The 14,820-nt window shown below is 39.3% G+C and overlaps 1 protein-coding gene across 4 annotated transcripts; it reads left to right on the top strand.

The window, feature by feature from the left end:
• Positions 1 to 1,092: 1,092 nt before the first annotated feature.
• Positions 1,093 to 10,752, top strand: phax.S (phosphorylated adaptor for RNA export S homeolog). 4 transcript variants are annotated; one of them, XM_018238626.2, is made up of 5 exons: positions 1,093 to 1,291; positions 2,150 to 2,751; positions 6,715 to 6,835; positions 7,771 to 7,854; positions 10,096 to 10,752. In XM_018238626.2, exons 1-5 carry the CDS (start codon positions 1,160 to 1,162, stop codon positions 10,354 to 10,356), a joined length of 1,200 nt encoding a protein of 399 aa, XP_018094115.1. In that variant the 5' UTR covers positions 1,093 to 1,159; the 3' UTR covers positions 10,357 to 10,752.
• Positions 10,753 to 14,820: the final 4,068 nt, after the last annotated feature.

Here is a 14,820-nt window from a genome sequence, read left to right as displayed (position 1 = left end):
AACTCCCAGCAGCCTCAGACAGGGATACCACTTGTCTCCCCAAAATGCGATTTTGGGTCGCTGCATCCGGACCAGAGACATGGAGCGGTGAGTGACCTGTTAACATCAAATGCTTACTGAACAGTGAAGTTGAATTGTAAGCAATAGGTCCAGGCAGCTGCACCTGGACCCACTCACTCACAGGGTGAGCGTCGCATGATTTATACCCGTTTATCTTAAAGGGATTGAAATGAAGTAGGGTTGGAGCCTTGGGTGTCCGCAGAACATTTTCCAGGGGGGGGGCAAGTAAGCTACTGGTATGGGATCTGTTATCAGGAAACCTGTTATCCAGAATTACGGGCCACTATTGCTCAGAATATTCAAGGGGTTGTTCACCTTTATATTAACGTGTAGTAGGATATAAAGAGCAATATTCTGACCCAGTTTGCAATCTGGTTGCTAGGGTCCAAATCACACTAGCAACCACACATTGATTTGAATAAGAGACATGAATTTGAGAGGGCCTAAACATAAAGATGAGTAATAAAATGTAGCAATGACAATAAATGTGTAGCCTTATAGAGCAATTGTTTTTAGAAAGGGTCAGTGCTCCCCCACATTTGAAAACTGTAAAGAAGGCAAATAATTTAAAAACTATATAAACAATGTAAAAAAAGTAAGGTTAATTGAAAGGTTGCTAAATTGCTAAAAATGAACTTAAAGGTGAACCACCCCTTTAGTGTTTGCTGGAAGAAGACATATTAGAGCACAAAGTCATATAAACATATGAATGTAAATCCACACAGAAAATACACCAAAACTATACAAAACTCTTCTCTTACTCTCTATACTAAGGTGCCAACTGTCTCTGTTGACTACAATGATAATTGCCTGTATTCTGCCAGTATGCTGAAGGTCAGGCAATAATTGCTCTGAAACTTGACAGTTAAAGGGGTTGCTCATCTTTGAGTTAACTTTTATTATGATGTAGACTTCAATAACATCTACAAACAGGACTCATAATTGCTAACTATTTACATGTCATTCTGCAAGCAACCAATGAGCTGGAGGTAGGGCAGGCCTGCCCATTACAATCATGGTGTCTCTGCAATGTTTCACGCTCACATTCAGGAGCGTGCATTTTACTTGCTCGGCTTATTTCCGTTTCCGGCAGGGTGTCATGGCGCTAGACGCAGCACGGGAAATGATGGACGATGAGGAGTTGGAAGACGGGGAGCTAAGCGGCTCTGACACAGATATGAGATCGTCAGGCGCAGGGAACAGAGGCCAACAACAACAACAGCAGCAGCAGGTACAGTGTGTACATTAGCGACACATCTCAGTCCAGTTGCTGTGTGAGCGCCCAGCTATTCACTAATGTGTGTGGATTTGGAAATGTGCGAAACTAGAGAAGACGATGGGTATGACTGGAAGCAGCACAGTGATTGTGCTTCACTGGTAATTATACATCTGTTTCCCTGCTGTGTGCCAGGCCTCTGGGCCCTCGACCATTTATACATTTCTAACATGACGTTGTTTTAGTATGTTACCCATTACTAATTAAGTTTCATTGGCTGGATAGCTAATCATTGTACCCAATAAATGTACATTTCCCACGTGCCCTTACTCTTCCTCTTTTCATTGGCCATAATTCTGAGTTGTAAACTCCATGCTGCTAATATCACCGAGAGAAATAGTAAAACTAAAGGATTGACTTTTTTTTTTTTTCCCTAAAAATTACTTTCTTTAACCCTGCTAATATCACTGCAGGTTGTGACTCATGCAATGCTATGGTTGGTTGTAGGTTGGCTGATTGTCTGGCTTGCTTGCTGGCAACTTGTATGTTTTCATTCAAACTATTCTGATTGTGAGCTTTAAATTTAGGAGAGCCTGGGGATAGTGTGGGATGGGTTGTGTTAAGTTGAGTGTGCTGTACAGCAAAACTACACATTAGTAGTAACAAACAAGGGTTCACTCCAATAAGTACATTATTAGAAATCCAATTCATATAGATATAACATATAATTAAAATACAGATGAAGTGCTTAGTGTCAAGGAGACAGAAGGATGGAAGCCCCTACCCAGTTTCAGCTCACTAATAATAATTGCTGCTTAGTTACAGTTTTTATAGGCATTTTCAACTGTACTGACAACTTCTTTGTATTTTCAGAGAACAGATTTAATCACCACTTCATTTAATTACCGAAGTAATGGTTCAAACAATGTCCCCTACCGAACAATGAAAGGTCTAGATTCAAGCGAAGAGAGTGCCTCTGATTCTGATGACGAAGATGGTGCTTCATGGAAACATAAGCGGCAGAAGTGTACAAATCCAGACCCTAAAATGGCCAGACCTCTTCCTGTATTGCAGGGCCAGCAAAGGCCTATTAACACAGGGGCTACAAAACGTAATAATGTTTGGGGAGCTGTCCTTCAGGAGCAGACTCAAGAGGCAGTGGCATCTGAATTAGGTATTATGGATATGGAAGGCCAGCTGGATATGAGTAGGCAATCGGAGACTTATAATTATATTCTTGCCAGGAAATTGATGGAGAAAGCAGAGAAGGAGGAAGAGCTGAAGCTGAACAAAGAATTAGATGAGTTCATGCAAGAGGATAAAGAGTCTGCTCCAAAGGAGGAAAATGGACACCTCAAGAGGAAGAGGCCTGTTAAAGAAAGACTGGGAGAGAGGTTAGAAATGGAGTACAAGGGGAGATATGAAATAACTGAGGCTGACTCAGAAGATAAAGTATCTGATGAAATTGCATATAGGTAAGATTGAGACTTTTATAGACCTAGAGATGCGTAATTAAAAAGTAGCAGTAACACTAAATGTGTATCCTTACACAGCATTTGTTTTTTACATGGGGCCAGTGACCCCCATTTGAAAGCTGGAAAGAGCCCGAAGCAGAAGGCAAAGAATTCAAAAACTGAAAAGACGTTTAGAACTGGCCATTCCATAACATATTAAAAGTTAACTGGAAGGTGAACCACTCCTTTAACTCCCTTTCTGCTAAACTGATATGCTGATCTTCAAGCAGGAGATGGTTATGTGCTGATAAACCTGTATAAACTGAACTGACCACAGGGGGGCACCATTTTCCCTGTAGTAATGCCTTCCCAATCGTATATTATGGTTATCTGGCTTTATGTGGAGCCTCTTGCTAGTGTTTTGGGCAACATGTTGCAAATGCCTTATGGTTGCACTACAAGTAAGCATGTATGGAGTCATATACCAACTTTGAATTTGGTTGGGCCATGCTTTATGCCAGGTGATCAATCAGATGGCCATCTAAACCAGACAGTATCCGCCCATTCACTTGGATGAATGGAACATTTTCCTATGTGGCCATATTCGTAGAGAGCAAGGAACGAATAATACTCTGGGACTGTGCCCCCCAGTGTTTTAAATTGTTTTTTTTCCTGGGCCAGTGCCTCTCTCTCTTTTTTTACCATAGTGTTTATTCTGAAGTTATGGATTTAATACATTAAGGAAATATTATACCTCCTCAAGTGTATTAACTTTTCCTGTAAATGCTATAAAGTAAAGAAGGGAGAAAGGTAAATGTTTCATAATAATGGCGAATTCCAGCAATAATAAGATTCTAAACAGACTTTCTATAGCATTATGCAATAAATATTTTGCATGATGTATGGCAGACATGTTAAACTCAAATGCCACAGTCTGCCAGAATCAGAAGGTAATGCTGAGTGTGAACTACATAAACAGACTCCAGTAAGAAGAAATTGTGGGAGTTAACATGCCCATGTTTGCTAAATTTCAAATAATTTGTTTTATTGTAACCTAAATTCATAGTTGTAATGTCTGTATTTAGGGTTATCTTAACTGTTGAAAAGTCTGCAATCTCACTCACTGCTCAAAAATAATTCTGAGGTACATGGCAACGTTAGGGGGCAGATTTATCAAAATGTGAGATTAGCGCTTGCTCCCTTTCTATTCATTCCTATGAGAGTTTTAAAAGTGTATTTATCAGTGGAGTTCACCATTTAATAAATAGACTTCTAAAAATCCCATAGGAATAAATTGAAAGTGAGTGAGTTCTGTGGCAATCTGTAATCTCACATTTTGATAAATCTGCTCATAAGAGTAGGCACAAGAGCCACAAAATGGAGACCTGAAAAATCCCAGTTTGACATGTCCGGAACATATAATATGTGGAGGTTGGTGTGATTTAAATGCAGAGATTACATTTTGTAGTTTGCAGCCATATTCTATAAATACATTGTAGAAAACAAGGCACAGGCCGTGGTTTGTGCTCCAAACAGGTGCAATGCTCAGGTCATTTATAAGTCAAGGGATAAGACATTTGAATGGTTAGTGTTAAAAATATCTATTCTGGATTTAGTGGGACAGATGGTCTAGAATTACTTTGTACTGTCACTGCCACTGGGTAACCCAAGTCTAGCGTCACACTCTGTTGTCAGAATAGAGAGAACATAATGATGATAATAAAGTGTATTCACATTTAAAGATACACTTGTTTATTTAGAAATGTTACTAGAGATGTGAAAAATATTTTAGTTGCTGTTAATGTTCTCCTATTTATAAAGTGCCATAAAGATTTGTACCATAGGCGCATAAGATCATAAAAAAAATATTCCATTATTAATTTACACGTAATATCCCAGTGGAAAGTTGCCAGGGCAGAAAATTGACACATTTTGGCACCTGTTACATTTACTATCTTAGTAGAAAGTACCAACAACTGTAGCTATCCATATATCATAATCTCAGCATTCTAAAGTTTGAATATTTTTTCATGATCTTATGCCCCTACGGTACAGATCTTTATGGCACTTTATAAATATGAGAACATTTACAGCAACTAAACAAATATTTTTCACATTCTAGTAACATTTGTAAGTAAACAGACATCCATCTAGAAGTGCAGCCCTTTGTTGCCGTTTCTTTTTCAACTTAATCCAAAGGAGGGTAAAACCTTCCACCCAAGAAATGCCTTTTTTTTGCAGTTCCTGGACAGAGATGTATAATATTTAATCCACACTGGAATATGCCAGCGGAGAAAATAACTGTGCATGAGTTGGGGCCAGATGTTGCAGATCTCTGCCTGTGGAAACATTCTGAGAATTCGCTCCTCCGTTGCGCCTGCAAATAGAAACATCGTCTCTGCACCCGAGCAGAGGCAATGTTTCCAGGTGCAGGCAAATCGAGCAGCAGTGGAGGAGCAGATTCTCAGCCTATGCAAATACACAGCATCTGGTTCCAGCCTTTAACCTTTGTGTCTTAGGGAGTTATTTGGGGATCTGTTCAAGGGCCAGTAGCAATAAAAATGCTGTTCTGTTTGGATAGATATTGTTCAGCAACTTCAACAAAGTGTCCAAAACTGCCAGACACCTCCTCCCAGTCACTTGGGACTTTCCTATAGAGCCTTGTTTCTAAAAGGAAAGCTCAGAGTATAAATAAAAACTAGGTAAAAAGGCTGTGCAAAATAAAAAATGTTTTCAATATAGTTAGTTAGCCAAAGATGTAATGTATAAAGGCTGGAGTGACTGGATGTCTAACATAACACTACTTCCTGCTTTTCAGCTCTCTTACTCTGAATTAGTAATTGGCTTAAAGGGGGGGTGGGGTGGTTATGGGACATAACTGTTCAGTGAGTTTGCAATTGATCCTCAGCATGCAGCTCAGATTTAAAAGCAACAGTTATGACCCATGTGACCCCCCTCAAGTCACTGATTGATTACTGCCTGGTAAACAATCGGTGGAAAACAAGAGAGCTGCAAAGCAGGAAGTAGTGTTCTGGCTATTATGGTAGACATCAGTCACTCCAGCCTTTATAAATTACATTTTTGGCTAACTATATTAGAAACATTTGCACAGCCTATCTAACCAGTTTTTATTTACTGAACAATTTATTAAATCTTGGGTATGCAGATTTTGCTGGACTGCATATCATTTGGAGTAAAAGCATGCTGGGAAATGTAGTCCCAAATTAAAGAAAAATTGCTAGAGCATAATTGTGCTTAAAAGCACCAGTACCTATGTTGCCAGGCATTTTCCATTCAAATTACTAAAGTGGCTGCCAGTTTCCAGTGTCTCTTCGGCTGGTTGAAATACAAACCGGGGTGTTTTCTCCACTGAAATATCCTCATTATATTCCTATATTGACATGGCTATAGGCACCTACCTTCAACAAAAGTTTATTTGGGTTCAGGTTGAATATAAGCAAGTTCAGTGCCTACAGATTTTAAATAAATAGAAATAACTTAGCTTGGATTTTAAATGTTATATAAACTGCATGATATGCATTTCTATTCTTTTACAACAGCACCATCTGGTTGTGTCCTATACAGTAGATCGTTTTTTTGCTGCTACGGTACTTTTTATCAGTGATAGCTTCTTATGTCAATTATTTTTTGGAGAGGCTGGTTCTCTCCCTCGCCCTTTCTGCCTACATAGATCAGCAAAAGCAAACTGCTTATTGCTTGCAGTGGATTTAACTTTACAGTAAATTTACAAGTACAGGTACCATAATCTACTGCTATAATATAAGGCTGTTGATCCTGCTATTAACAACTGATCATGAGTAGTAGATGGCACATTTAACAGTAAATCCTGTTGGTTCCAGAAATCATAACAGATTATGCAAGTTAGTTTGATCTCCATAAAAGCAAATGGACACAGTTTGTTGAACTGCGTTTGCCATGCACATTGTTTGCTATAAACAGACGCCTATTTTCTATGTCCTGCAGACTCCGCGAGCCAAAGAAAGATTTAATAGTACGGATTGTAAAAATACTTGGAACCAAAAAGGCTATTGAGTTGCTTATGGAAACTGCAGAAGTAGAACAAAATGGTGGACTCTTCATTATGGTAAGAAAAATTCCTGTTATGCACCCTTTTTACCAAAACCCAGGACCACCATTGGGAGGGGGTACAGCAGGGGGCTCCAAGATAGAAAAGCATAAACTGCAGGTTGTGAAAAGAGTGGAGCTAATGGGAGAGAGGGCAGGGTCATAGGGAGGTTCAGGGGATTGGCATATTGGGGAGTGGCTTGGGTGATCAGGGGTGTGACCATGTTTGCGAGGGCCAATTTTTTTTCCATCAGGGCCTCATTTTACTTAGCATAGTAACATAGTAAGTTAGGTTGAAAAAAGACATATGTCTGTCAAGTTCAACCTTTTAACTCTTCCAGAGGAAGGCAAAAAAAAACATTTGCCTCAAAGGGGAAAAAAATCCTTCCTGACTCCAAGATGGCAGTCTGACTAGTCCCTGGATCAACTTGTACTATGAGCTATCTCCCATAACCCTGTATTCCCTCACTTGCTAAAAAGCTATCCAACCCCTAATGTGTCAGCCTATATGACTGATTCAAGGTGAGAATTCCACATCTTCACAGCTCTCACTGCAAAAAAAACCCTTTTGAATATTTAGGAAAGGGTCCCACCATTCAGGGGGCCCATCTGAACAATGTGCCAATAGTTTGGCCCTGTTAATCTGGTAGTATGGGGACACGTGATAACTGATGTCCACTAAATGAGCTCATGTCAAAATGTAGGTCTTGGTTGGAACTGACAATTTAAGCAGAGAGCACCCATTGGTGTACAGGGCTAACTTTCTTAATAATGATTTTTGGAAAAACCGTCCACACCCTCACTTTTTTGTTTAGTTTTTAAAAATATGAAGGTTCTGCAATATGTTCATTATGTCCTAGCTGTAAAATATGATTTGCTGTGAGACCCATGTAACTGGATACAAGAAATAACTTGATGTACTTTACAACCAATATTTTTATTTTCTGTTTGCAGAATGGCACTAGGAGGAGGACTCCTGGAGGAGTGTATCTGAACCTATTAAAAAATACACCAAGTATTACATCCGATCAAGTAAAGGTAATTGCAGTGTTTATGTAGAAACTTTAAGAGCTATTGCTGTGCAAAGGGGGTTTTCTCTCTCCTCTTCAGATCTGCAGACACACTCGGAGCTTGGGAAACACTGAGCTAGAAGGCAATCCTCAGTATTTATTTAATGCAATTGATTGAAGCACTTTTGAAAATATAATTACGATGACTGTAAAATAATAGGATTTTCAAGAATTGTACTATTCAACAAAGTTGCTGTTAACCTGTATGTACAAGTCCCCTATGCAAGACTTGAGCAAATCCATCACCTTGAGTCATACATGCATTACATTGTTTTACAGGACAGATTGCTTGGAGTCGATGTCTAGTTACTTAGTAACCACAGCCACAGTAAAAGTTTGCCAGATAAATGGGATATTTTTTTTCTTCACTGCCATTGTTGGTTAAACCTAGTAACGCAAACATTTCTGTTCTTCAAACACTTTTTTCAGTTCAGTTGTTTTCAGATTGTTCACCAGAAATAGACTTTTTCCAATCGCTTTCTATTTGTGACCGTTTTTCTTATATTGATGATTATAGTTTAATTTTTCACCTTTTGTTTTAATGAGCCTGTATCTCTTAGCAAAGTATTACCTAACTAGTGTTAGTCATTTTAGTTGTGTCTGAGCTGCACACACTCATCATTGCACGAACATGTCTGAATTCAATATAGGGCTCCTTTCAGTTTATCTTTAGCGCTTTATATATTAATGTAACAACACTTTTTGCTATCTATGCCCTTTATGAGTTTAACTGTTAAGGCCCCCATACACGGGCCTCTAAAAGCTGCTGACAGACAGAGTCGGCAACTTATTGGCCCGTGTGTGGGACCATCCGACAGGCTTCCCGTCTCAATCGGGCAGGTTAAAAAATCCCGTCGGATCGTGTCGACCTCCCGTATCAGATGCATTATGATTAGGGCCCAGGATCGAATCAGCCTGATATCGCCCACCTCAATGTGGGCATATCCGGGAGAGATCTGCTCATTTGGCGACATCTATGGCCACCTATATAGTGAGAACAATCTTTACAACTCAAAATGCAGTTTTAACAATGAAGGCAAATCATGCAATTACTGATAAAAGATTGCAAGATTGAAATGCAGTTGAACAGTAACATTTGTATACTTGCGTTTTAGTAAGGTTTTAAAGGAGAAGGAAAGGTTAAAACTAAGTAAGCCTTATCAGAAAGGTCCACCTAAATATACCAGTAAACCCTCAAAGTAGTCCCCTGTCAAAAGAAACACTCCATTTCTTTCCTTCTATTGTGTACTCATGGGCTTCTGTATCAGACTTCCTGTTTTCACCTTAAACCTCATTGCCCTGGGCAAGAGCATGCTCAGAATGCTCCTCCCCCCCCTTCTCTACTGTAATCTGAGCCCAGAGCAGGGAGAGACTCAGGCAGGAAGTGATGTCACACCACATTAATACTGCAGCTCCTATCCTAAACAAACAGAGAGTTTCTAGAGCTTTTTACTCAGGTATGGTAAAACGTTCTACAGAATAAATATAGCATTCTAGCTTGCACTATTGCAGCTAATCTATTGACAATAAAATGCCTCCGTAGCTTTCCTTCTCCTTTAATGAAAAGCTGACCTTCAAAGCATTACATTTGGCACAGTGGTTTAACTGAGCCAAATTCTTCATTTTTATCCTGTTTTTATTCTGCTTTTATGTAATGTGTGTGGGTTCTGGGAGTGTTGCACAGTGTAGTTTTACACACCCTTTATATTTTTTGGATTCACAACTTCTAATGTTGAAAGTCCATGTAAGAATGGTACCATTCTTTTATCTCTTCGAGGTGCTGTGGTTATGGGCAAAGGTTGCCCTGAAGGGTCTTTAAATCTCTCCGATAGCATATTCACAGGGTTTAAAACTAGGATTAACCGCACTGTCTATCAGGGGAATGATTCTCTTGCATAACATGTGCCTACTCACATCTTGCATATCTGCAGCAGAAGACGGAATGAAAATGCCGAAGGGGGAAAGTAAAATGAACAGAAGGGCAGGACAGTGTCCTTGGTAGGTCTTCCAGGATTGAAAAGAACCTAAAGCAGTAACTGAGGGTAGTCTGACCTTAGCTTGAACTAAAAATCCAAACTTCTGAATGACTGGGTCTATAGGATATTGTGTGTGTTGGCCCCGGGCACCACAAGCCATGAATTGTATAAATAGGGTCATTGAGCTGTAGCCACATCACCCTGTAGTAACCGTTCTGTTTTCTTTCTTTTAGGAAATATTTTGTCTAGAAAACCAGAAAGAATATGAGAGTAAGAAGGCAGCCAAAAAAAGGAGGCGCCATTTAATTGGGAAGAAGATGAAGGAAGCCATCAAAGGCCTTAACTTCCAGGAGCACAACGACACCTCGAGAGAGACGTTTGCAAGTGACACCAATGAAGCGCTGGCATCTCTAGATGACGAGAACACGGAAATGAAAGCGGACACAGAGGATGCTATTGAAATCGACAATGCCCAAGACCTTGAGACGTTTTAATAGCATTTGCTGGACATTGTAATTGGCTTTATTACATTACAAAGTTGCAAAATCGAGGAAATTAGGGGGGGAAAAGCTGATCATGAAAGACTGCTACACAGGGGAAGCAAATGATCCGTAGAAAAACATTAATTTCTAATTGGTGACACCACCATTGTTTTTGTTCTTTTTGCACTTATTTTGCCTTTATCATACGTATTAGTGTCCACTAAGAAGCAAAGTTCAAATAAACGTATGGTCCCATACATTGAATCTTGTCATCTAGAAACAAATACATTTGGCATGTTTGCATCAGAGCATACCAATCTAACTTGAGAAATCGCCTTTTGGATGTACCATTAATTAAACCAGAGCCCTATAAATAAACAGGTTTATACTACGAAACTATGACTTGAAGCTGAACGTGTCTACTGTGTTGTCTTTATTAGGATAATCGCACACAGGTAGCATTTTATTGTCCTAGCAAACAGACTACATATTGATCATTTTTTGTTATGTACTTGTCACTAGACCGGGCAAATTTAGCATTTCCTATTCTCTTTGAACGGGAGGGAGTTTTAAAATATTTTGTCCCCTTCCTTCGGAGTGAAATATCACTTGGGCAACAAAATGCTACAGATCTTACCGTGTTCCGTTACTATTAGCTTGCTAGGATTTATACTGAAAGATGTTCTGATTCTAAAACTGTAGGGAATCATGCCACAATCTATACATGAGCCTCGATCCTTTTATACAAGTGTTGGAACTGGTTGCTTCAGAACATTCTACTATTACCGGTACGTATAGTTTCTGGCTGAAAAAAGGTTTCTCAAACTTCTGTTTGTTGTTTAAATTATACAACAATTAAGATGGCATTTACGTATTCCTTTTCTAGGTAGGTCTTGCTTGAATATAGGGATGCAGCGAATCCAGGATTCGGCCGAATCCTTCTGCCCAGCCAAACTGAATCCAAATCCTAATTAAGGGTGGGGAGGAAAATCGCGTGACTTTTTGTCACAAAACAAGGAAGTAAAAAATGTTTTCCCACCCCTAATCTGCATATGCAAATAAGGATTCGGTTTGGTATTCGGCCGAATCGTTTGCAAAAGATTCGGGGGTTCGGCCGAATCCAAAATAGTGGATTTAGTGCATCCCTACTTGAGTTATTACAAAGAATTATGTACCACCTGCTAAAAGGATATTAGATGATGCCTTGGGGTTTTGTGACTGAAAGCTGACTCTTGATTTTGTAATGTAGGTGAGTACTTGTAAGGTAAGCTACAATATACTATCCTTTATGTAGAATACTATTAAAGGGCATGTTAAGCCAAAAAAATAAAATCCCATTTTTACTTTCTTTTATGAAAAATAAACCTATCTCCAATATAGTTTAATTAAAAAATGTGTACAGCTTTTATAAGAAACCTGACTGTACGCAGTGAAATTCTCCTTTCATTTACTGCTGTGGATAGGAAATGTCAGACAGTCCCTAACTGATGAGCAGGGAAACAATCCTACAAATGAACAGCAGGGGGAGCCCCCGCCTTACTTACCAGCCATGCAGAACTCAAGCAGCTTTGTTTATGACGATCCCTAAGCAGTCCAGACCACACTGAGCATGTGCACTTAGTCTTAGTCTTGCAAAGATGTTTTACAAAGTTATAAGATGGTGACCCCCTGTAGCCAACTTTGAAAGCATAAATAATTTGTTTGATTAGGCTTGTGGTGCAGTAAGTTCATGTTTATATTTAGTATACAAAATACAGCATTTCTAGCCTTATTCTATTTTAGACTTTACATACCCTTTAACTACAATAGCAGTTGGATGCTTTTGCTACTGACTTTTTTTTTTTCTGTGCCTTTGGGATGTTTAATATGTGTATGTAATAAGGCTTTTTTTTTTTTTTTTATTGCATGTATTGGGCATGCTGAAAAGTATAAAGAATAAAATAGTCGCTATATGTAGAGATTCATTTTGCTCTCTCTGCTTAAATAACCTGTATGTTGTACATAGAGACCTGATTCGTTTTTATTTTTTCATTTATTTTACTAATGTGGGTAATAAAATGTATTTGGCCACCTTTCCAATTAGTTCTAAACAATTAGGGGAAGATTTCTCAAAATGTGAGCTTAGAACTCGCCACAGAAACACTCACTCACTTTCTAATCATTCCTATGGGATTTCTAAAAGCATATTTATCAAATGGTGAACTCCATTGATAAATACAATTCTAAAAATCCCATAGGAATCAATTGGAAGTGAGTGAGTTTTTCTGTGGTGAGTTCTTATCTGACATTTTAATAAATCTGCCCCGTAGAGTTGTGTTTATGTATTACTGTTAAGTATACATACATTATACTCTTTGTAGTGATGTGCGGGCTGACCCGATACCCGTGAGTCGGACGGGTTCGGGTCGACCTTACAGTGTTCCTCGCGGGTGCGGGTTGAGCACTTCTCCTGCTCTCCCCACCCACCACCTTCAAATGCCGGCATCCGACTTCTGGGTTCGGGTTTTATAGTCTCGCGTCTGCTCGGCCCGCCCCCTTTGTGACATCATTGGCGGCGCGGGTCTATAAAAGTACCAACGGAAGCGGGTGCAGGCGGGCACGGGTCATAGCAGGGCAGGTTAGGGTTGGGTGCGGGTCAGGGAAACCCTGACCCGCACATCACTAACTCTTTGGGTGTTTCCAAACAGTTTGTGTTTGAAGTTGTACTATTTTTATTCTCACCTATAACTAAAATCATGGGGTGAAACGCTCCTCTGTATCTTTTGTAGTGTAGGCCTTGGGGATATTTACTGGCATGCATATATTTATGGGCAGCCATACACTGGGAAATCATTGCTTGGTAGTCAACTGATTAGCCCCCAAGCCAAACAGACAGATACCCTATGAGAGTGTGGAGGTCTTTATATTGTATTGATCTCTTGGGGCAACAACCCAAACAATTGGAACAGCAGGAGATGAAAAACTGTGGACCTTCTTCACTTCCTTATCTGCAGATGTTGTGCACTGGCTGAAGCGCTGAATAAGAAGATGAAATTCCCCAACCTGTCCCACTGACAAACTGACCAATATCCATAGTATGTACATAACTGTCGCTGTACTCTCACATATACCAAAAAAAGTATGAAACTTCATTTTGTATAATTTTCTCAGTGTGTCTATGGCCATTTTAAAGAGATCTCTGCAAGTAGGGTAGCATTCCATCTGGAGTGTGTGAGATATGAGCACTGTGTGGCCATTCCGATGTTCTCTTTGCATCACACCACCAAAGCTGTTAAAGGTAATCTAAAACCAAAAAAATGAGTTGATGTAAGTTTACATCAATTAAATTTATTGGGTTTTGATCCCCTATAAGTAGTTCAGATTATTCTAGCGGGCAGCACGGTTGGATCGATGGAATGCATTACACATGTGTACAAGGAAGACTTCACATCATTATAGTCATCAATATATTAAGTACATTTCTCTTTGCCTAACTCCCCAGACTGTACTTAGAGGGTTTGTTCACCTTTGAGATAACTGTTAGTATGATATAAAGAGTGAAATTCTGAGACGATTTGCAATTGGTTTTAATTTTTTTTATTATTTGTGGTTTTTGAGTTATTTCGCTTTTTATTCAGCAGCTCTTTAATTTGCATTTTAAGCAATCTGGTAGCTAGGGTCCAAATGTCCCCATTGACCATGCATTGATTTGCATAAATGACTGGAACATGAAAAGGATTGGGCCTGAATATAAAAATCAACAATAACAGTTGGTTTTTATAGTATTTTTATTGTTGTATTGTGTTTTTACAGGTAATTGACCTCTGCGCATAATATTGAAGAAAAGCTGAATAGCTTTTTGTCAAGTGGCTACATGTAAAATGGATACACGTATGCTTTATATGTTACAAATTGCCATCAATAGATGGCGCTGTTTTAACATGTTTAAAAGGAAATCTCTGTGACCAGGTGTGTTAACTTGATAAAGAGCCAGAGATGGCTTGAAACGTTGCTACTATTGGTCTGTGCCGTGTTTGAATAAAGGCCTTTTATTACATTAAGGGGATACTGTCATGGGAAAAAAACATTTTTTCAAAATGAATCAGTTAATAGTGCTGCTCCAGCACAATTCTGCACTGAAATCCATTTCTCAAAAAAGCAAACAGATTTTTTTATATTCAATTTTGAAATCTGATATGGGGCTAGACATTTTGTCAATTTCCCAGCTGCCCCATGTCATGTGACTTGTGCTCTGATAAACTTCAATCACTCTTTACTGCTGTACTGCAAGTTGGAGTGATTATCACCCCCTCCCTTTTCCCCCCCAGCAGCCAAACAAAAGAACAATGGGAAGGAAGATAGCAGCTCCCTAACACAAGATAACAACTGCCTGGTAGATCTAAGAACAACACTCAATAGTAAAAACCCATGTCCCACTGAGACACATTCAGTTACATTGAGAAGAAAAAACAGCAGCCTGCCAGAAAGCATTTCTCT

Source organism: Xenopus laevis, chromosome 1S, assembly GCF_017654675.1.
Source record: "Xenopus laevis strain J_2021 chromosome 1S, Xenopus_laevis_v10.1, whole genome shotgun sequence".
NCBI classification, from domain to species: domain Eukaryota; kingdom Metazoa; phylum Chordata; class Amphibia; order Anura; family Pipidae; genus Xenopus; species Xenopus laevis.
This window is presented reverse-complemented; position numbering and strand designations above follow the sequence as displayed.

Bases quoted from the DNA above. Each gene is read 5' to 3' on its own strand.
- phax.S (XM_018238618.2), top strand. From the start codon at position 1,160: ATGGCGCTAGACGCAGCACGGGAAATGATGGACGATGAGGAGTTGGAA. The intron at 2,752-6,714 runs GTAAGATTGAGA...TATGTCCTGCAG, and splicing joins TCTGATGAAATTGCATATAG to ACTCCGCGAGCCAAAGAAAG. The intron at 7,855-10,095 runs GTAATTGCAGTG...TCTTTCTTTTAG, and splicing joins TTACATCCGATCAAGTAAAG to GAAATATTTTGTCTAGAAAA.